General features: G+C 32.4%; 1 protein-coding gene across 1 annotated transcript; it reads right to left on the minus strand.

The window, feature by feature from the left end:
- Positions 1-10,299: 10,299 nt before the first annotated feature.
- Positions 10,300-21,843, minus strand: LOC127835554 (uncharacterized). Its single transcript, XM_052361989.1, has 11 exons — positions 21,710-21,843; positions 21,079-21,123; positions 19,478-19,534; positions 16,581-16,619; positions 16,235-16,346; positions 15,111-15,152; positions 13,979-14,124; positions 12,249-12,399; positions 11,757-11,900; positions 10,962-11,159; positions 10,300-10,505 (listed from the first exon to the last, which is right to left on the minus strand). Exons 1-11 carry the CDS (start codon positions 21,719-21,721, stop codon positions 10,348-10,350), a joined length of 1,104 nt encoding a protein of 367 aa, XP_052217949.1. The 5' UTR covers positions 21,722-21,843; the 3' UTR covers positions 10,300-10,347.
- Between the last annotated feature and the right edge of the window lie 1,471 nt (positions 21,844-23,314).

The following is a 23,314-nucleotide window of genomic DNA, read 5'->3' on the forward strand; positions in this document are numbered from 1 at the left end:
ATGCTATCTGCTTATGGTCTCAATAACCTTAAAAAGCTTCACCGTTTACTAATAATAATGAAAATAAAGTAAGGATGATACTATCATAGGTATTGCACATGTTTGTTGAACATGATTAATGCCATTCAACAAAACCTTAATATGAAATATATGTTGTGATTTTAAATGTGCTAAATATGCTTATAAGCGGTACTGACTTACACCAAGAACCTTTACAAGTATCCCGGCCGAAACTTTGCCCCTCCTTATTTTTGCATTACTAACGTCTTGGTACAAACTTTTAATGCGTAATTGCGTAATTGAAAATAGCCTTAATCTTTTTATATTGATGATAAAACTTTTAAATACATGGACTTAAGCTTTCCAAAAATAAATAATTGAACGTAATTTTCTACATTTTAGTAAACACAAAATTTACACAATACACTGATATTTAAAAGCGAATAATAGAACATTCAAACACCATACAAACTTTAAACATCATATATATAAATATCTTAAATATACATAACGTCAGTATATTAATTGTTGATCATTATATAACCTGTAAAGTTGCGTGATTAGAAACGACAGCCTAATGAGGCAAGTACAATACGAAAATAAAAATACAATCGTATTCAGACGATGATTTCAAATTGTGCGTCTCAAAGCGTTATTAAAACTCAAACATTTCTTAATTATTTATACATCAAGCTCCCACGATTAAAGCACATTTTTCACAAGACAAATCACAATGAAATATAACAAAATGACATAAAAAATAGCTTGAAAATAAATAATTATGTTTTTTGTAGTCACACGTACAAAAGGATCACTCACGGCTTTGCAGATAATAAGGTTTAGAGACGAAATGTGATTGTGTACTTGTCAATTTTAATACTTTTATTAATAAAAACATACACAATGTTCATAGATTGAATAAAAAACATACATACAGAAATTAGCAAAGTAATTTAATGCTGATCCATAAAGAAGCAAACAGTTTACAATTTCGTGTAAAGTGCATGTCGTTTAAATCTCAACAGTTCATCGTGGTGTCACATTTTAACGTTGAATTCTTGTCCATGATCAGTGTATTTGAGTTCACGCGACACCATTTGTCTGTGTTGCAGTAAGGACATGTGCAGTTTTGTCCTGGTAGTAAATATATACATACAAGCGTAAATGACATGTATTTGCCTACGTTTATATACCTGTTTTTTTATTCCTTAACACTCCAAATGAGAGGTATACTTTTTGAAAAGGAAAGGTATAAAGATTTGCTACAACACGTTCTATAAAAATGATATAATAGTTTCTAAGTGTTGAAAATATTGCTTATTGTTCAATTTGTATTGTTTTGTTAGTAAAAGCATGTTGTTGTTTTTTTCAGAGTTTTTGTTAACACAATTGTGTTCATTATATGTACCATCTGCTAATCAAGTTACATTACATTTTTCTTGCACAGTGAAAACGATTTTATCAACCTTATTTTGTCATGGGTTTTTAATTCATTTTTAAAACGGGTTACTTCCATTAAATATATACTGAATAACCTTACTTTTACATATAAGCCGCTAAGGGACTATTTCTATAAATGACAATATTATGTTATGATAGATATTATTTATTGCATGTAAATTATTTACCTGACCGGACATTCTCGCAACATAGAGGAAACTGAATCTCCGTCTCCTGTTCTGATTGTTCATTTGCACCATCCACCAAGGCGCACGTGATCTTTCTGTTATTTGTATGAATGTCTTCGCCCTTAATTTCATCTGTACAGGCGATCGTGTGGCCATTAGTATTTTTGTAAGAACTTTCACATTTGAACTTAGGTCCTACAAATACATGAAGTCACTGTTATCGAACCAAAGAACTATTTAAAAGAAGAAATACATACTTACAAGGATGCAAATTACACTCCTTAAGACGGAAAAATACAATATATCGCAACATGTCACTGTGAGACCGACATTATAAACGGGCCATAAATAGGCAAAGCTTAACAAATCAGAGCAAAACAATTATGTTATTATACGTTAGTTTATTGTAAAAAAACTTAAAACAAACTCATTTCAAACGTATTTCCACCACATTTATCCAACGGTATAACCTCGATTTTACTATCAACGAAAATGGTATAACACACATGACTCGTGTTTTATGCTGTATGAGTTATAGTGAAAATTTAAAATAATTTTTTAAGTAAGTAATAGCATCAGATGGTACATGTACGCAATAAAAACGACATGGCCCATGATGTATGATCTACTTGTAACATAATTTGGTAAAACACTTTGGGCAGAAAATTGGAAAAAAAAAAACACCAAAGTCCAAAATTATATAATGAAGAATAACAAAATCATGAGAGTATGAATTCACCATTCAATAGTTGATTTCAAAATACCTAGATTATAGAAAGTACCTTTAACACATGAAGCAGGTGGCTGATTTTAAGAATAATGTCTGACTCTTAGGTCAAAAGTCAAAAATAACGATTTTATTTTAAAACTTTGATTTTTCATAATTACATTCTTAATTTTGTTATAATCATAAAGCGTTGCAGCAGATTTTGCTTTTACTTTTATAAATACTTAATTGAGCATATATAAGAATAGACTGTTGCAAAACTGCCCTGTATTAAGCTGGAAATACGAATAAGAATTTATAATATGTCCGTTTGTCAATACTAGTGACTTTCAAAACACATTTTTTACGAAGCGTAAGGTTTAAATATTACGTTTTCAAATAGTTTAAAAAACTCTAGAAATCTTGAATCTATAAATTTGTTGTTCCAACTCAGTTCGTAATTCAGGTATTTTCCGGAAGAATTATTTATTGCTTTCAACTTATCTAATATATAAGAAATTAGTAATGCAAATATGCAGCATTAAAATTTCATTCAGTTATGCTTTATAATCTAGAAAACCCCGTTATAAAATTAAAAGAACTATCGTCTATAAGCACCATTACCTCGCTGTTTTCAATTTAATTATTCTGCAACTATATTGCGACAGATGTATTAATTACAAAGAAAATGTTAACGTCCTAAATCTTCTATGTTAATTGATGGTGTAAACAGATAAATAAGCCATCGATATGTTTTAAAATGCTTCAAAAATATTTTTAATAGTTGAAAAGTTGTCATTTATATAACTTGTGAAAAAGTCTCTTAGACGTTCAACAGTGCTAATTTTGTGCTTTCCTTTTTTCTGATGTATTTTGTGAAGAATTGATCCCACAATTTCACAGTATTTACTAATTTCAACATAACATATACATGAGAAGTTGACATATCACAAGTTGTCATTTCTATAATTTGTGAAAAAGTCTCTTCAACAGTGCTAATTTTGATGATGTTGCTGATCATCATCATCATCATAATCATCATAATCATCATAATCATCATCATCATCATCATCATCATCATCATCATCATCATCATCATCATCATCATCATCATCATCATCATCATCATCATCATCATCATCATCATAATCATCATCATCATTATCATCATCATCATCACCACCACCACCACCACTCCCACCATCACCATCACCACCATCATCATCATCATCATCATCATCATCATCATCATCATCATCATCATCATCATCATCATCATCATCATCATCATCATCATCATCATCATCATCATCATCATCATCATCATCATCATCATCATCATCATCATCATCATCATCATCATCATCATCATCATCATCATGATCATCATCATCATGATCATCATCATGATGATGATGATCATCATCATCATCATCATCATCATCATCATCATCATCATCATCATCATCATCATCATCATCATCATCATCATCATCATCATCATCATCATCATCTTCATCTTCATCATCATCATCACTATACCCATTATCACCATTATCATTATCTGGTCATAAACATCATCATCATCACTATAATAGTCAATGCATTATAATAATAGTATTCGTCATCATATAAATCGTTATTATAATTAACGACATCATAATTATCATCATCACTTCCACCATAATCGTCAGTACCATCATTATTATGATCACAATTATGCTTATACTCATAATACCGTCAATTTTTGTTTTCTTGGTGTCATTCTCATACGCGTAGAAATGCATCTTGTATGACTTGCAAACCCCGCTTACGCTACATCCTACCACAACAGATCCAGACGCGTTATTGGCAATCGGCGTTGACGCCGTGATACTCTTCTTCTCTGATATCAGACAATATCACATATAATATGGATTATTTCGCGTTCAAATGAACTAGTATGTACACCTAAGTTGGAACAGTTATTTTTATAACTGTTACGGCAATAGTATCTATGAATGTTTGGCATCATACTACTACTTCTACTACTACTACTACTACTACTACTACTACGACTAGTACTAATACTACTACTACTACTACTACAACTACTACTACTACTACTACTACTACTACTACTACGACTAGTACTAATACTACTACTACTACTACTACTACTACTACTACTACTACTACTACTACTACTACTACTACTACTACTACTACTACTACTAAAACTACTACTACTTCTACTACTACTACTACTACTACTACTACTACTACTACTACTACTACTACTACTACTACTACTACTACTACTACTACTACTACTACTGCTACTACTAATACTAATACTACTAATACTACTAATACTACTAGTACTACACCTACTACTACTCCTACTACTACTACTACTTATACTACTAGTACTACACCTACTACTACTACTACTACTACTACTACTACTCCTACTACTACTGCTACTACTTTTACTACTACTACTACTACTACTACTACTACTACTACTACTACTACTACTACTACTACTACTACTACTACTACTACTACTACTACTACTACTACTACTACTACTACTACTACTACTACTACTACTACTACTACTACTACTACTACTACTACTACTACTACTACTACTACTACTACTACTACTACTACTTCTACTACTACTACTACTTCTACTACTACTACTACTACTACTACTACTACTACTACTACTACTACTACTACTACTACTACTACTACTACTACTACTACTTTTGCTATACATGTTACATTAGTTTTAAATACTCATCTAAAGTACATTTCCTTATTAGTGGATACTCGTTTTCAAACTTAAAGTTATGCCATTAGGATATTAACATGTATAAAATATCTTACAGTATTTACGGCATTGTTCTGTAAACCAGCTTTTAATAAATTACAATTTAAATTACTAACAAAAAAACGTGTGCTTTTAGTAACACTATGATATCCACTTTCACAATTTATTTTGATTGGCTAACTGATTCCGATTCCAGCTGCAAATGGTCATGAAACACGGTGTAGATGCATATAGGTGGCTTTTCTGTTAAAATGCTGCCTCTCTGTTCATTCTTGGCTGCATCTCTGTCATAAACAAGAAAATGGATGATCGACATTCACAAAACAGGTATAAAATTTAAAATTGAAACACGTTAACACATTTGTGCATAAAAAGAGGTGGTCCATGAGTTGAAGCATAATCCGGTTCACAGTATTCCGCATGCCCAAACACTAATCACAAACTCTATCGAAGATGGAATGATAACGAAATGTGAAAATAGTTCATATAATATAAATGATAATTATTTTTATAATAAATGATTATTTATAAGCTACTCATTCTTTTTTTGTAAATGTTTTTATTTTATGATTCCACTTATGAGCGATATGTTTCGGGCGTGCACGCGTTACCATTTTGGCAAGATTATTGTCTTAAGCTAGTACGGTTATATGCTTTGGCAAGATTGTTGTCATCATATAGTTATGGTACCAGTTTGATTCTTGTCATAAGCTAGTTAGGTAGCGATTTTGGAAAGATTCTTGTAATCAGCTAGGTGGGTTACTTTTTTGGAAAAAAAAATTGTCATCTGAAATATGAATGCAACATTTTCATTGCATAAAATGCAATAACAAGATGACCGTATAGCCAGATAAACGAAATCAATCCAAGCAGACCAATGTTTAATGTGGATGTTTTTTATGATTAATGATAGTACTTGAATGCCGTCCGCATCATCTTGAGTATTTGCGACGGACTTATTTATAAACGGTAGGCATTCCACAAATATGTGTTGATCATGTCGTGTTTTGTCATAACTTCATAACTACTTTTGATCTTCAAGTTTGACCTTTACGCCGTTATTCTCGTGCGCGATAAATTGGCTAGTAAGTAAACATTACTGCCATTTTAACTGAATGCGAATATTGAAGTGTAAGAGCGGGCAATTATCCTCGCAACAACACAGCTGTAAGCTGAACTTTTCCCTGTTAGAATGTGGCTTTAATGTAGTCATGAACTGAAAACATTTTCATATAGGTGAGCATTTGACAATTTTTTTTAAATGCACTGGGTATTATATAAGGGACGAACCCAATTTTGTTACTGAGTTGATGCGTGTTGTGTTGAACTCCTAACGTTGACCTTAACATTAACGGTATCACATATGAAAGTCTGTCTGCCAAAATATAGGAAATTAATTCGGTTGTGGTTGCTATCTCAATGGATAGTGAATCCGTAATGCGTATTTATACATATGCATCACTAACAGCGGATGATTGTATGCCCAAAATAATATTTGAAATCATTTCAATTTAACTAACTGCATCATGTTTTTCTATATATTATTGTCAAAAAGAATGTTTAGCCCTAGCCAAACATTGATTGCTTTTAATGTAGGCAGTGCCCTTACACCAGTATGGATATTTACGTCACAGAAAAACACAATTACAAAAGATATCCATATGACATTGTTTCGTCTTAATTTTCAAATCAAACTTTTTTTTACATGGAAACCAACCATATACATAAACACTACCGAGTGAAGGTAAACATAAGACTAAGAGCAATTACACTTATATTTGAACGCAGTACAACACAAGTACCTCTTCTCACCGTTTGGTGCAGGATTCTAAGGAAGCAAATTTCTAACGTAAGGTCAATGTTAGCTTAAAGGCTAAATGAAATGGATGTAAAGATGATATTGGTATGATTGTTGTAATGGAAATATTTTGTTTCATTGAACAAATTGCTGCCCAATGTCTTGCAACGTCCTCACGCTCTGTTATTCCTCGATCTTCTACGTTTTCAGACTCATAGAGCTCAAGTTGTCCACCAAATAATGCTCTAACAATTGTTGTTTTACAAGATATAAATCGAAAAAATACCCTTCACAATTAGCGGGAGGGAGGTCTTTTAAAAAATCCGACCCCAACCCCTTTTTCAACATTCTAAACATTTTCCAGGCATATAGTATAGCGCAACATCAGGCCCAAAATCGGAGACAAGAAACAATTGCTTTTAATGACATATTTACGAGCGCTCAAGAAGTGTAGCAAGCAATGTTGCTGCAGAAAGAACTGATTAAATCTTATTAACATGTCATATATTTACGATTTGATTTATCTTATTTTTTTCACGTAAGTTCATGATCAAAGTTATGATGTGGTTGGTAAATATGTAAGAATAGGAGACGGTTATAAGCAAAAACTGTGTCAGCATTCAGGTAGTATGTCAAATGTTGTAACTGCTAGAAACAAAGGGTTGAATATAATTCCAAAGGAATAAGTATATTTTAATCTTTCCAACATATACATACAAATTATGTAATCGTCAATGTTAAGCGGTAAAATTAACTTAAACTGTCAAGGAATGAACAAAACGAACGAACAGGCGGCAACATGGATCAGCGGATAATACAAAAATATCAAGAGAAGTAGTTTTTCTTCTTTTTAAATTGTATGGTTAACATACTTCCAGTAAAAGGATAAGCTTCTTCGAATTTCTAAAGACGCTATACAATTTACGATAAAGGGGCTTGAATTATCGGTATCAGTTTCAGATTTTTAAGACAATTAAACAGGTACATTTAATTTATCGTCATGACAAAGAAGAAAATATTTTTGTCAAACACAAAAACAAGTTAACTACCTTTTACAATAAAACATTATGTTTTTGCATTACAAAATTAGTGCTATTATATATCCCACAAGAATTTTTGTTTCGACTAATTTAGTTACTGTTTTTTTAAAGTCGCTACGCCTAAACATTGGAATCATTTGTCGAAAATATCTACAAAACGAGATTTTTTGTGTTCAGATTTTGTGTTTAAGAGTATATCTACATGAGATATAAAGAGACAATATATATGTGTATATATATATATATATATATATATATATATATATATATATATATATATATATATATATATATATATATATATATATTATAAAAAAAGAAAAAGTACTTCCAGAAAATCAAACCAGGAAGAGTTTGATACAATTTACAATACTTTTATTAGGTACAGTCGAAAAACAATTAACATACATATGACATGCACATTGTTTGGCTCCACTCATCTGTTAAGATTCATTCATACGACGTTTTGTTACATATATTTGTGCAGCTTATACAAGTTATTATGTGTCTTTCTGCGTAAAATAATTCGTTTTGAATTGTATTAAATATTAAACAACGATTGGTTTAATTTTCAAAGAGATCGTAAATTAATTTTGTGTTACTATCTAACATTCATATTCAATTATTGCGAACAGATAAATGTTGATATACACATTTTATGAAATCGCTTTCAAACAGCAACAATATAAAGAAGTGAAACTCCAGCTGCTGGAGCAGTATTGAATTTTCATTAAAACAATTAGTTGGTCCTTTATTTAAGGCAAGTGACCGATTGCCCAAACAGTACAAAACAGCACAATACAGCACAATACAAACGAACATAAACACAAAATATGAATAAAGCTGGGGTCACCGCCTTGGAACGGTCAATGCAAAGCATTGGGGGTTTAAACCTGGTTATAGAGCGCTCAACCTCACACTTGGCCCAGCAATATTCATAATACATTTAAGTGTAAATAAAATTTAACGTCATAGCATTGTTACTCAAATTAAACAATAATAAAAGGGAATTAAAACGCATTCAATTTAATTACTATTTAATTACTCAATTGCATTGAAGATACAAGAGTAACAGAATTACAACTTTTTGACGAACGATCAAATAAAATTATTAACAATTGTCAACTACATTCCTTCTTTACAGAAAAGATTTGAGAATATAGAATCATATAGTTAATATCTCAGATAATCATCGCGCAAATACAGGAAGAAGCAGCAATAACAAGTCACTGTCTAAAGGAATGACACATTGCGTATGGCCTCAATGTGATCAATAACCTTCACCGTAAGAAAAACACAAAAGTTCACGTACATACGTTAAGAATGATACACTCAAAAGTGTTGCACATGTTGGTTGGACATGAATAATGCTATTGGTTTAAACACGTCATTATTGTGAAATATATGTTGTTGTTTTAAATGTTTTAAATGTGCTGACACGCGTAACTGACTAATAAAATCCGAAAAAATGCCGCGCCCAACCGCCCCCCCCCCTTCAGATGTTTGCATTACTGATGTTATAGATAAAATCGTTAAATTATAGATATGCTAAATATTTTCATATGCATGTTTTCTTATCCGTTATAAACTGGAATGAGTAACACTTATAACACTTATTAAAACTTGTATACCTGATTGCTTTTTCTCGACTTACCGATTTTTAAATTAGATTATTGAAGGTTATTTGTATATTTTAGTACAAACTCTTGTTAAAAAATACGTTGATAATTGACAGCGATAAATTTAGTTGCTTAGTATAGATCATTCAAACGATATTCAACCTTGAAACCTTCTTGTATATAATTATAACAAATAAACATCGGATCAGTACATTAATTGTTGAAATATAACGATGTTTCGAGTGCAGTTGCGTGCTCAGACACAACATATTCCTTGTAGCTTACTCAGACAAACATAAAACAAAACGATGCAATCGCTTTTAGTCAATTATTTCAAAGGTTGCGTCTTAACTCATTATTTAAACCAAAATAGTGTATATACATGTATGCATCAAGCTCCCATGATACAAAGTACATTTTCACAAGGCAAATCACAGTTGAAATCACATATGGACATGAAAATAGCTCGAAAGTAAATAATCAATGGTTGGTAGCGACACTCTGTGTTCACACGTATTAGAAAATCACTCATAGCTTGGCAAATGATGCATTTAAACAACCATATGTGATTTTGTACATTTCATAATATTTGTTTTATTTATATCAAATCAAACAACATGTTCAACGTTTAAATAACAAAAACAAAAATACAAAAGTGAGCAATGCAATTTAATTCTTGTCAATAAAGAAAAAGAACAGTTAACACTTTCGTGTAAACTTTGTTCAACCTCCTTAACGCGTACAGTTTAAATTGTTCATTATCTCGCAAATATCGAACGCTGAATCCTTGTCCGTGATAAATGTATTTGTCCCATTTCGACACCAGATGTCTTTGTTGCAGTAAGGACAACCGCCGGTGCAGTTCCTGCAGACTGCTTCGCAGTTTATAGCTAAATATATGCATACATAATTTACATGCCGTTCGCTACTGTTATTAGTATGTTATATGTGTGGAGTAGAAGTAAATTTGAGAGGTATCCTCTTTTAATCGCAAAACAAAAAAAGGTTATTATACATTATGAAAATAATACATGTTTTAAGAATCCTTTCGTTTTTTTTTACTTTAACTTGATGTTCTATTCTTAAGTGTAGATTTAAAGTATGTACTAAACAAACAATTTTACTGTATATGACTCATCTTTTAATCAGGTAATTATATTATTTTCTTATGCGATGAAAACAAAATTGCTCTACTTTATCTTGTTATGGGTTTCAAAGAACTATACGAGTTACTTGAAGTTAAATATAAACTGTATGGCCATACTGTTACATATAAGTCGGTAAAATTAACCCATATGAAAAACATCATTTATTGCCAGTAATTTTCATGCGAGTAAAATACTAACCTGACTGGACTTTCTTTTCGCAACATACCGGAAACTGAATCTCCGTCTCCTGTGCTATTAATTCATCCATACCATCGGTCAGGGCACACGCGACCCTTGTTTTGCCTTTACGAATGTCGTCGCCTTTAATTTCGTCATTACAGGCGATCGTATAGCCGTTAGTATTATTGAAATAGCTTTCATAGTTGAGCTGAGGTCCTACAAATACAGGAATTCACTGTATAAGAACAACTTTACTATTTAGAAGAATAAACACATACTTACAATGATGCAAAGCACATCAAACAAGCCGAAAAATTCCAGATATCGCGTAAAGGAACTGACACTACAAAATAATGTCATAAATAAGCACAGGTTGGAAAATAAAAGTAGTTAATAAAATCATATACTCATGTGCAAGTTTATTGTAACAAAAGATATAATAATTCCATTTAAACGAATACCAAATAAATTAACCGATTCAATCGCCTTGTGTTTACAAGCTATTATATTGCCAGCATTTTATGCTTGTTTGAGACATAGAGCAAATCAAAACAGTTATATTGTAATTAGCAAAGTACCAGTGTATGACACAAATCTGTATTTCTTCTCAGTGTACGAAATAAAAATGATCGACATGTCCCATTCAATGTGATAAATTTTATAATAATTTGATTAAAATCTTCAGAAAAAGTTGAACCATCATCATCATCATCATCATCATCACCATCATCATCATCATCATCATCATCTCTTTCACCATAATCGTCAGTACCATCATTATTATGATCACAATTATGCTTATAATCATAATACCGTCAATTTTTGTTTTCTTGGTGTCATTCTCATACGCGTAGAAATGCATCTTGTATGGCTTGCAAACCCCGCTTACGCTACATCCTACCACAACAGATCCAGACGCGTTATTGGCAATCGGCGTTGACGGTCGGATAGTCTTCTCTGAAATCAGACAATATCACATATTATAATGAATATTTAGCGTTCAAATGTACTATTATGTACACGTAAGTTGGAACAGTTAGTTTTACTATTATTATGCCAATTATATATGTGAATTTTGGGCATCAGAAAAAAGGCTGTACATAAAATTTAGAGCATCACTTACTTAATTTTGTAAGTTTTAAGAAATACCAATTTAGCATATATACGACATTATAGTATCCCATTAAACACTGGATTGAGTAAGCGGAATGTCCACGGCTTAATTTTTTTACTTGCACACTGACAGAAACTAGTTACAACAAATTCGCGTGGGTGTGTGTAGATGCTAAGAAATAAAACAAGAACCTTGCAAACTCATCGCGAACGACGTAGAATATGGTTCATATCCTATTCTGGTTTTCAGTTTCAGAGTTATCCTTCCATTATTTGAGCACGTGGCCCTTGTGCCGTTGCATTGCATGACGAAACCATCGCGTTTGTTGCACAACATGTCCGACTGGAAATAATTTTAGAAGGATTTGTATAAATTGCATCCAAGATATGCTAACGAGCCCAACGTCAGTTTGCTGAATATTTATATAACACAATCTTTATAACATATTATCGTTATTCGCCACTCTTAATGATATGAGCATATTTTCTAGAAACTTTTTATTCAATCCAACGGCTACTTGAGTGTTTCAGCCTTGTGAAAGTGATTTTAATAATATTTAAGAAAAAAGGCTCCGATATTTGTAAATAATTTAAGACCCATTTGCATACTTTCTAATGTGAGCAAATTACTTAAAGCCTCATTGCAAAACAACTGTAACATGTTGTTTGTAGCAAGCATTCACTACGCCACGGATATTTATCTTTCCGCGGGAACCATTTAGGTGAAAACATGCCAATTAGCCGTATTGATTTGTGGCTGAAGTACATCGTTTCCGGAAAATCATCCTCACAGTATGGTATGACCCCAAAAGCCATTTCATGTAACCATTAAATTTTACTCAAGTAATAAAGAAGTTTAATTGTTTATTACTATTTATGCCAATAGTCGCCTTCAAATATGTTTCGAACGCGTGTTCTTAAGTGGAGAATGTAAGATACGAGTAGTCGTTTCCGATATTCAGATTATCAAACGTTTATTTGAAATACTCAATACTGCGTCTTTTCCGTGCAATATATTATTTCAATGAGCATTCTGTTATAAAGACTATACAGTTGATATATATGCAGATAAATTTATGCGTTCAGCAACTGTCGGCAGTCATTAAAAAACATAATCTCTAATATCTTAGCAAAACATGGATATAGTAAAAAGATGCATGTATATTGATTTTTAAAGCAATTTATTTTAAAAATTCTTTGAAATGTTGCTTTTGAAATCTCGCTTGGCTCCTTTTATCTATCTAAGAAAGTCATCCATCACAATAAAACCATAAAAAATGATATATTTTTGTTTCAGAAGGAAGCGAACTGAAAAGGCGATTTAAGAGGAATGTTACTTACTATTTGACAGCCGATGGATATAACTCATGCACAGTAATAACAAAGTTACTTATCCAAGAGATTTTCGATGTTTCAAACAATGCGCTCATTCCTTCCGGTCGGAATTAAGCACATATTTAACATTTAAATCAATGAACGAAATAAAACTGTTTTCTTGATTTGCATTTATCGTGGTTAAGTGCGAAATTTTTTATAAAATTTTATTATTGACCATTTTATTTATAAACGGATAAATATACTCAAATATGAATTGTATATGCTTTTTCCAATATATTCGTAACGACGACGATTTTGTTTGAGAAGAAATGGCGTTGATTTAGCTTAACTTAACTTGAGAACAAATGGCGTTGGTTTAGCTCAAGTTTACATGTTTTTAAATTTCCTTGCACTCCAAAAGAAGTAAGTTACACAAACTTTTCAACCACAAACACAAAAATAAACTGAAAGAAAAAAAAAGTGAATTCACGATGTATGTTTTTAAAGATTGACATAAACCCGATAAACTTTTCGCCACCAAAACACATGCTCTAAACTAGTTCGGAATAAAAGGTACAACTAGTAAGGACCAGAAGCATATTCACCTTGTTCACATGACTAGGTGGGTAATCGACCTCTGTTTTTGGCCATTCTATATTGTCCCATGCAGCTGTAACGCCGCGGTTATTGGAGAAGTCGCACGCGAACACGATCTTATCTCCGTGTAGTATGGTCACATCCGGACACTCAACTGATGAAAAAAGAACAAGCAATTTTAAATGCATGTGCGTTAGTGTTGTCCAAGATTAGCCTGTGAAGTCCGCATGGATTTTTGTCAAGTAGAGTCTTCCTTTAAACGAAAAATAAAATAAAAGTGGAAAGAATCGTCCCTGATTAGCTAGTGCGGACTTCACCTGCTAATCTGGGACGACACTTTACGCATATGCATTAATTCCTGTTTTCAGAGAGCGTGGCTCACGTTTCCTTTCAATGTTTAAGACTTTATGCAGCTGGCATTTCCTCTCTATGATCTGAACATCTGAGTCAAGTACAATGCATCATGAAAAATGAAAAGGTAAAGGAGATTTGAAACGGCCAAAAATGCTTAAAAATTCCGAAGGCTTGACTGACACATAGTTCTGCACATCGGCTCATTGACCTAAAAAATTTAGGAAAGTATCATCACAATTCCTCTCATGATATAGCAGATCTAGAAAGAACAGAAAAATGTTAGGTAAAGACGGACGGACTGACGCAGGAACGTTCAAAATGCCGAATCATTGAATTGAACTTATTTCTCTTTTATTGCTGTTATTATATGTACCAACATCCCTGGATTTGATAAGCTTCTGGCTTCGCAACTGGCAATTTAAGGTCGTGCCCTTTATGGGGCTTGAACATTCGACCTATTGCTCCGTATGCGTACACTGTAACCGGTAGGCCAAGCAGACGGTAATAATGTGTTTTACACTGTTTTCTCTAAGATCGCGGGTTCGTTTCGTCGTCCGGCAAAAAATGCATACTGAAATGCATAGATTAGAAGCAAGTAGGACATGGTCAGTTACTGTTCACTTCGTTTTCTGATTGCAAAATAAAAATCATATGTGGCATACGGACACCATTACTTAAGTGTTGTAAGTATACGGAAACGAGGGATTAAAAGATGTATATACATGCACAATATTTTGTCTTTGACATGAGATTCATCGAACTTGTCTTCTCATATTTTCTACTTGCCTTTAGGTGCTTCAGTAGATAGTATGCCCCCAAGTGGTACCTCTGAAACAATCGAAAATGAGGCCATATACTATTTTGTAAACATGTACATGTATGCTTTTAAATGCTTGCAAAATCATTTCATAGTTATATCTGCCTATGTTTCTTTATCATAACGTATGACAAATAACAACAGATAATAAAAACTGATGGTGATAACATGTTTCAAATAAATGCATGTTTCTTTTGAAGGTTTATAAATCATTGAAGTCGCGCATAAGCACTCAAAATAAACGAATATTTCGTAAAATATTTCTTGAAATAAAGTTAACCGATAAAAAATCAATTTTCCTTATAGCAATAGCGAAAACTTCAACGCTAGATGTTGTACGGAAACATACATTAAAAGAGATACAAAATGTTCGTTTTTATTGTTTGTGTCACTATAGATTCCACTTGGATTTCCCGCGACGATATCCGAACATTTACGAGCAAACGTGATATTGGCTTCGGGCAGCGTCGGAAGCACGACTTAGCTCTCATGAGCTGCACGAAGCCAATCTCGCTTTCGCTCGTAAAGTTTCGTTGATTTTGAGTACTAATGAGGCTTTAACTATATGTATTTGAAACTCAAACAACTCATTTTATTTTATACAATTGTGATCGCTGCAATAATTGCTTACTTCTATGCGTTAAATGTATTAACTCTCCTTGGATTATGGCGCTTAACGCCTGCGCTTAAAGTTCAGTCCCAAATTAGCATGTGTAGTCCACACAGGCTTACCAAGGACGACACTTCCGCCTATATTTCGTTCAAATAGAAGTCTCGACATCGTGTGAATCCAATTAAGGCATTAAACCCTGTTTTCCCAGAACAAGACATATATATTAACTCCTGTATATATGCATCATTTCAAATCGCTTAGTCCACACAAGTTACATGTCGCGATGGCGTAGTCGACTATCCTGACCACCCAGCGACCGGTAGCTAGGTCCCGGGTTCGATCCCAATTGTTCAAGACCTTCGTAAAATTCCTGATTCTTGACAGTAAACGAACTCGAAAGTGACTAAATAAAACGAAGAATTTCGTAGTATTTGAGTTTTAATAAATATAATTGAACTAAGCTAACAAACATTCACTTACTTTGTCTCTTATCTGTCAGAGACTTCTTCCCAAACACAACCGCTACTATCACTCCCGCTAGCAGGCCACACACCACTATGATAAACGCCAGGTACTTCAGACCCATGCAGCGCTATACATAATATACATTTACCAAGATGAAAAAAAATCGAATTTTTAAGAATGAACATGTATATACCTTAACAATAAGTCATACATACAATTGCTGCCAAAATTACTGCAAACCAAATTTCAGATTATTAAAACTCGTTTCAAAAGGTAGGTATGTTCATTGTAAATCAGTAAGCACAATAAAATTAACATTTGTTTTCATCATGTGTAATGACACTGTATGTAAATGCTTTACCCGTTTTTCTTTCCTTTTTGTCTCTTCCCCAGTAATGGTCTAAAATATAAATTGCATATCTTATTTGTCGTGCTTTATTTCTTATGAACATTGCGTTCTTTCAAATTACTGTCAATAATGTCATGACATCCATACACGTTAAGGATTTTTACTAAACACTTCGTGGACGGTTCCGATCGAAATAGCCAATGACCACAGTACGTGGACGTCCGCATGATAGGTTGAATTATTAGGTTTACATATTATGTTTCTATGATAATACTTGATCGATGTACTTGAGTCTAACATAGGCACGTATACACTTGCGTTCAAATAAAAGAAAATATATTTTTTATATAATTATCTGCATCATTGTTTTCTTAATAAACTGTGCTCTAAAAGTGACCAATTTGAAATCACACACATGTACTTTCAAGCTCAAACCTAAACAACAAAAACATATGATTAATATGACGAACTAAGATGCCTTTGTAGGAGGCTATATACATATTGATGCGTCTATCCTATGAGTATTTGCCCTAAACGACGTATATACCGAATATTATTAGGGTGTAAATAGACCCTTGATACTCTGAGACATTTGTAAGAGGTATGAGGTTAAACACTCTTGATTAACTTTTGAAATAAATACATTAGCTTTAACTCATGCGGACATGCATCATTGAAAACATTCTTCACACCTACCAAATATTTATATAATATAATGACAACATTCAAGGGTTACGTTAAAAACATATGCGCAAATAGTTCTAATGTAAATAGAACCATTTATTTTATACTAAGAAATGAAATATTGAACATTATTGGGGTAATATTCCCTATATATTTCTCGATAACCTGACTAGGGACCACTTTTTAAAATGTAAATTAAGGATTAATGATTAATTATTCATGATTGTATTCATGAATTTAGATTCTTGGCTACAAAACATAGATTCTGGAAAAAGTGTAGGGACAGTATACCTTGACCTTAGAAAAGCCTTTGATTTAGTAGATCATGATATTTTACTTAAAAAACTTTCTTTGTATCATTTCTCTGAGAGTGTGCTTACCTTGATGCAGTCGTACCTATTTAACAGACAACAATGCGTCAAAGTCGGAACACAAAAATCAGCTTTTCAAACTATTAAAGCCGGGGTACCTCAAGAATCTATTCTCGGCCCTCTTCTTTTCCTTATATATATTAATGGCATGCCGTTTTTCCTTCAAAAGGGAGCGTTAGATCTTTATGCAGATGACTCTACCTTACATGTAGCTGATGTTGACATTAAAAGCATTCAAAGTACTTTGCAAAATGGCTTAGATGTAATATATATCAAATTGGTGCTCTTTTAACAATATGTTAATACATCCAAATAAAACTAAATGCATGATATTATCCAGTGCTAATAAGTCTGCAAACACCTTATTACTTAAACGTTGTTATTGATAAAGTTGAAAATCATAATTTACTTGGTATAACTGTTGACAAACATCTCACTTGGAAACTGCATATAAAAAACGTCTGTCGAAAGCTCAACTCAAAGCTAGCCTTATTAAAACGCATTAAACCCTATCTAAATTATGAAACAATGAAGTTGTTTTATAATTCATACATCTTACCACATATGGACTATTGTTGTACAATATGGTGCTCAGCCACAAGATCAAATTTAAAAAGATAATTTCGATACAGAAACGTGCTGCAAAAATAATAATGAGTAAGCCGTTTTCCTCTCCTTCAATTCCGATTTTCAATAAACTGGGCTGGTTGTCATTTGAAAATAGGTGTAAATTTCTTGTTGGGACTATAGTGTACAAAGTTTTAGATGGCTCAATGCCTCCTTATTTTGATGACGTTATTTTTGTATCAAATAACAATACATACTTTCTTAGGTCCACCACCCACAACGAATTATTATATGTTGCATTTAAAACGAATTACGGAAAGCGTACTTTTTCCTTTTGTTTGAGAAATATATGGAACCTTATTCCAAATAATAAAAGACAAGCACCTACAATTATTTGCTTTAAACGGCACATTAAAAATCATTTGCTACAAACGCAAAACTTTGATGTTGTGGGTTGTATGGATTAAAATACCGCCTTTGGGTATTTTATTCTTCTTCTTTTTGCTTTGTGATTGTCTGTTGTTATGAAAGAATGAAATAACTATTATTATTATTATAATAATAATAATAATAATAATAATTATTATTATTATTATTATTATCATTATTATTATTATTATTATTATTATTATTATTATTATTATTATTATTATTACTATAATTATTATTATTATTATTGTAATTATATGACTATTATTTTATATTATTAATATTATTTGTATTAGTATAAGTATTTTCATTAAATTATGCTTTTGTAATTATTTTAAGGCTGATTGCAGTATGCTAGACATTGTTGAGTTATATTTACATATACTGTGTTTTTGAAGACCACATTGTAAAAAAGATATGCTATTTCTTAATGTGTTATCTTCGTGAAATAAAGTTATTATTATTATTATAAGCTATGATTATATATTTGTTAGAACAGATATACAACGTGTTAAAAATTACCGATATGAAAAGACAAATCAAAAGGATTTCTTACAAAAATGTATTTGATTTCGGGATCATACCGTGAAAGCGCTCACAATAATATTTAATTCTCACTTTTTTTGATATTAAAGATACTCGGTATTATCCCACAAGAAAACACATATCCTTGATGTCACTTTATTTCAAAGCTTGGTTTGATGAACCGATATGCCTTCAATATGATCTTCGCCTGCTCTTACTCGACGCATGGTACCTTGTGAACTACTGTTATTGAGATACTCGAATATGTATGTATGTGTTTGTAAGGTAAGATTTATTGTACATGTATTCCCACATGTTAGTGGTAACACTTACCCCATCAATTGGGCTTTGGCGAGATGATCCCCCTGATTCTTCATATTGCGCTTGGTTCTGAAATGTTTACATAGTTTCATACCGTGAATATTTACAACTTTCGTGTTGCAGTACAGTTCATGACTGTCTAATAAAACGTTTTAATAATTAAACGTTCATAAGTTTACGAGAAGGCGTTAAACAGAAAATGGCATTGATTTGTCTTCTTTTGACTGAAATACGGTTTGCTAAGTCGTGCGGGAAGCGAAACTTCTATTGAATATCTAACCATGAACTGAAAACAGACAGCGTTTTAAATGCGATAATTGCGAAACGGATGTGTTGTCCGCAAGACGACCTCGAGGTCTCGGGATCGATTCTAACTCGGAAGCGTTCTCAAGTTCATTTAAAAACAAGAGATGTGTTTGTCAGAAACACAATGCCACCTATTGCGCCGCTTTGAAGTCATATATTTGACCTTTGACCTTGAAGGACGACCTTGACCTTTCACCACTAAAAATGTGTAGCTCCATGAGATACACATGCATTCCAAATATCAAGTTGCTATCTTCAATAATGCAAAGGTTAAAGTTTTGGGACACACACAATGAATGAATGAATGACAGACAGACAGACTGACAGGCTAAAAAACAATATGCCCCGATCTTTCGATCCGGGGGCATAACAAGATACCTGATACTGGTTCCTACTTTAACTGAACTCAAGGGTGGCAGTGTAAGCGCAATGCCTTCAATACAATCGAAAATAAATTGTTCGGTATTCTTTTGTTACGTTGATATCAAATTTCTTGTAATGTGTTGACTTTTATAAAATAAGATCTTTAAAGCGTTAATGTACACAACGAAAACTATTCGGGATTAAATTTGAATCGTTGTAACACGATACAGAATGCAATGATGAAAATCGATTTGAATTTGATGTAATGAATTATGCATTAGGTTAAAGAAAGATAGACTGGAAGCAATATATTTAATGCATGTTTAAATTGATACGAATTATTAATGTAAAACAATGTTAATACAATTATAAAGAAAATGACTGGGGATTATTTGTGTACACTGAGTCTTATTATGGCTATAAGAAACAGTCAAACTTTCTGATATCACATAATGTAAACACGAAAAAGGACAATCAATCACAACCCAATATATAATTTATTTATTCCATGTATATACCGCGAATATTGTGTTAGCTTTAGCAGTTACATTAAAAATTTTCCCCTTCGAAATCCAATAGCATAGCCCATTATTTGTATGATAAGTGTGGAGATTTATAGTAAATTATTATATAGTAGTCATAGGAGAGTATTTGTGTGGCGTTCTGAGAAAACTGGGCATGATGCATGTGCGTAAAGTGTCATCCCAGATTAGCCTGTGCAGTCCGCTTAGGCTAATCAAGCACGACACTTTCCGCTTAAACTAGATTTTCGGTAAAATGAGACTTCCTTGAAGCAAAAAAATACCATTTAAGCGGAAAGTGTCGTCCCTGATTAGCCTATGCGGACTGCACAGGCTAATCTGGGACGACACTTTACGCACATGCATTTTGCCCAATTTTCACAGAACAAGATACATTTGTATAAATATTAAAAATCACCTCACCAGTACGCCACTGAATTCACCCCTCTGTGTTCGACCAAGCGGAAACTAAAGCAAATGAAAACCATTATTAAAGATCACTAAAAAAAATGGGTAATAATGGGTATTTGAATATATCGAATACAAATTAATATTTCAAAGTAATAAAAAGATAGGGAGCAATTTAAATACAATGAATCTCACAAATTATATTTCTAAACATTATATTATATCGTCAAAAAGTCATTTCGAAAACAACAGACAACTAATGCAAGATAATGTCCACGTATGACTCTTGATCTATTCATAAATAAATATATACGTTATAGATTAAAACAATTCTATTTTGATACCTATTTTTGAAATCATTTAATGCAAAATAGGGTTCATTAATATGTCAATTTGCCACTTTTTTAAAAGTTGACCTAAACCTCGGTAACTATTTAAAATTAGGTACGTTAATACTCGACGTAAAATATGAAAATATTCGCGACAATTATATACACTTCTGATATTCATTCATAGCTTTCAACATGCATAGTTTCAAATAACTGCGGTTTATGATGCATGTACGTTATGAGTATCTTAACTAAAATAATACACATTCTTACAACATGACCAATACAAAAAGTATAAAAGGTAAAAACACGCTTACATTGCTTGCCATAGATTCCTTGTTTTAAATGAAATTTAAACACGGTAGATCGCCTAATGTATTGCGTTAACAATTCATTTAAATGTTGGCCAATATATTACAACGAACGTATGGCTTTGTTATCTATATGGTCGTAATGGGTGAATGTAACTTAACACACTACGCTCTAGTTGAATTCACTGAAGTCTGTAATCAACACGTATAATCTAGGGTATTTCTCTGCGTATAGGCAATCCAAAGAGTTATTTGTTTCGCGAGCATTTCAAACAAGTAAAACTGTTATCAATAAGTATTATTATAATGATTGTCGTGATTAATATGAGTAATATATCTTGAAAAATGTATTATCCGTATCATCACTATAATTATTATTATTAGTATTAGTGTCAGTAGTATTAGTATTAGTAGTTATAATTAAAAGTTGTAGTAGTAGTAGTAGAAGTAATAGAAGACGTAGTAGTAGTAGGAATAGTAGTAGTAGTAGAAGTAGTAGTAGTAGTAATAGTAGAAGTAATAGTAGTAGTAGAAGTAGAAGTAGTAGTAGTAGTAGAAGTAATAGTAGAAGTGGCAGTTATGGCAGTGGTGGTAGTGGTGGTGGTGGTGGTGATGGTGGTGGTGGTAGTAGTAGTAGTAGTTGTTGTAGTAGTAGTAATAGTAGTAATAGTAGTAGTAGTAGTAGTAGTAGTAGTAGTAGTAGTAGTAGTAGTAAGTAGTAGTTAGTAGTAGTTAGTCGTAGTAGTAGTAGTAGTAGTAGTAGTAGTCGTAGTAGTCGTAGGTCGTAATAATAGTTACGTAATAGTAGTAGTAGTAGTAGTAGTAGTAGAAGTCGTAGTAGTAGAGTAAGTAGTAGTCGTTCGTTAGTAGTAGTCAAAAGTCGTAGTAGTAGTCGTTTGTAGTAGTCGTAGTAGTCGTAGTGGTAGTAGTAGTAGTAGTTTAAACATATTTATTTCTTTTGTCAAGTACAATATATCAAAATACACAATATAATTTATATCAGAAAAGGATTGAAACGAAAGAAATAATTCTTATATGGTTTCTCTCCCTGGGATTATGTTTACACATTATTGGCAGTGAATTAGGAACAATATAACTAAGTTGATGCTAGACATAGGAAATGTGAGTGATACATATAAGAAGGTTTTGAAAAAAAAAGAAAAAACGAGAACTAAATAAGAGAAAAAATAAGGAAAACAATATGCAAATAGGCAAGTAAGAATGAAGGATTGTGAATGCGATGACTATGGGGAAAAACAGCAACGACTAATCGTAACCGGATTGTTAAGCGAATAGACGAGATTCTTTTATAAATTGGTTGACATATAGAAAAATTACAGAGTTTTCAGTTTCGTTAAAATGTGTATTACCGAAAAGTAGAATATCAAGCTCATCATCGCTTGTTATTCTGGTGATACTTTTCATTAATGTAATACGTATAGTGTTTAAGTGAGGACATGTTATACGAGAAGGAAATGGTGATTGGACTCAATATCTCCACAGGAGCACAATGAGGATGCGATGATTATTTTGCGTAAAGGTGTTCATTAAGTGCACTCGATTTAGTTCTCAGCCGCGAAAGAAGTATTTGGAGATAACGTTTTCCTACAT

The sequence above is a fragment of the Dreissena polymorpha genome, chromosome 6 (assembly GCF_020536995.1).
Source record: "Dreissena polymorpha isolate Duluth1 chromosome 6, UMN_Dpol_1.0, whole genome shotgun sequence".
Lineage (NCBI taxonomy): Eukaryota > Metazoa > Mollusca > Bivalvia > Myida > Dreissenidae > Dreissena > Dreissena polymorpha.

Excerpts from the sequence above, each read along its gene's own strand:
- LOC127835554 (XM_052361989.1), bottom strand. Across the intron at positions 16,347-16,580 it reads CAAAAAGGAAAGAAAAACGG|CGCTGCATGGGTCTGAAGTA; the intron begins GTAAAGCATTTA and ends TATTATGTATAG. Across the intron at positions 12,400-13,978 it reads CACCTAGTCATGTGAACAAG|TCGGACATGTTGTGCAACAA; the intron begins GTGAATATGCTT and ends AATTATTTCCAG.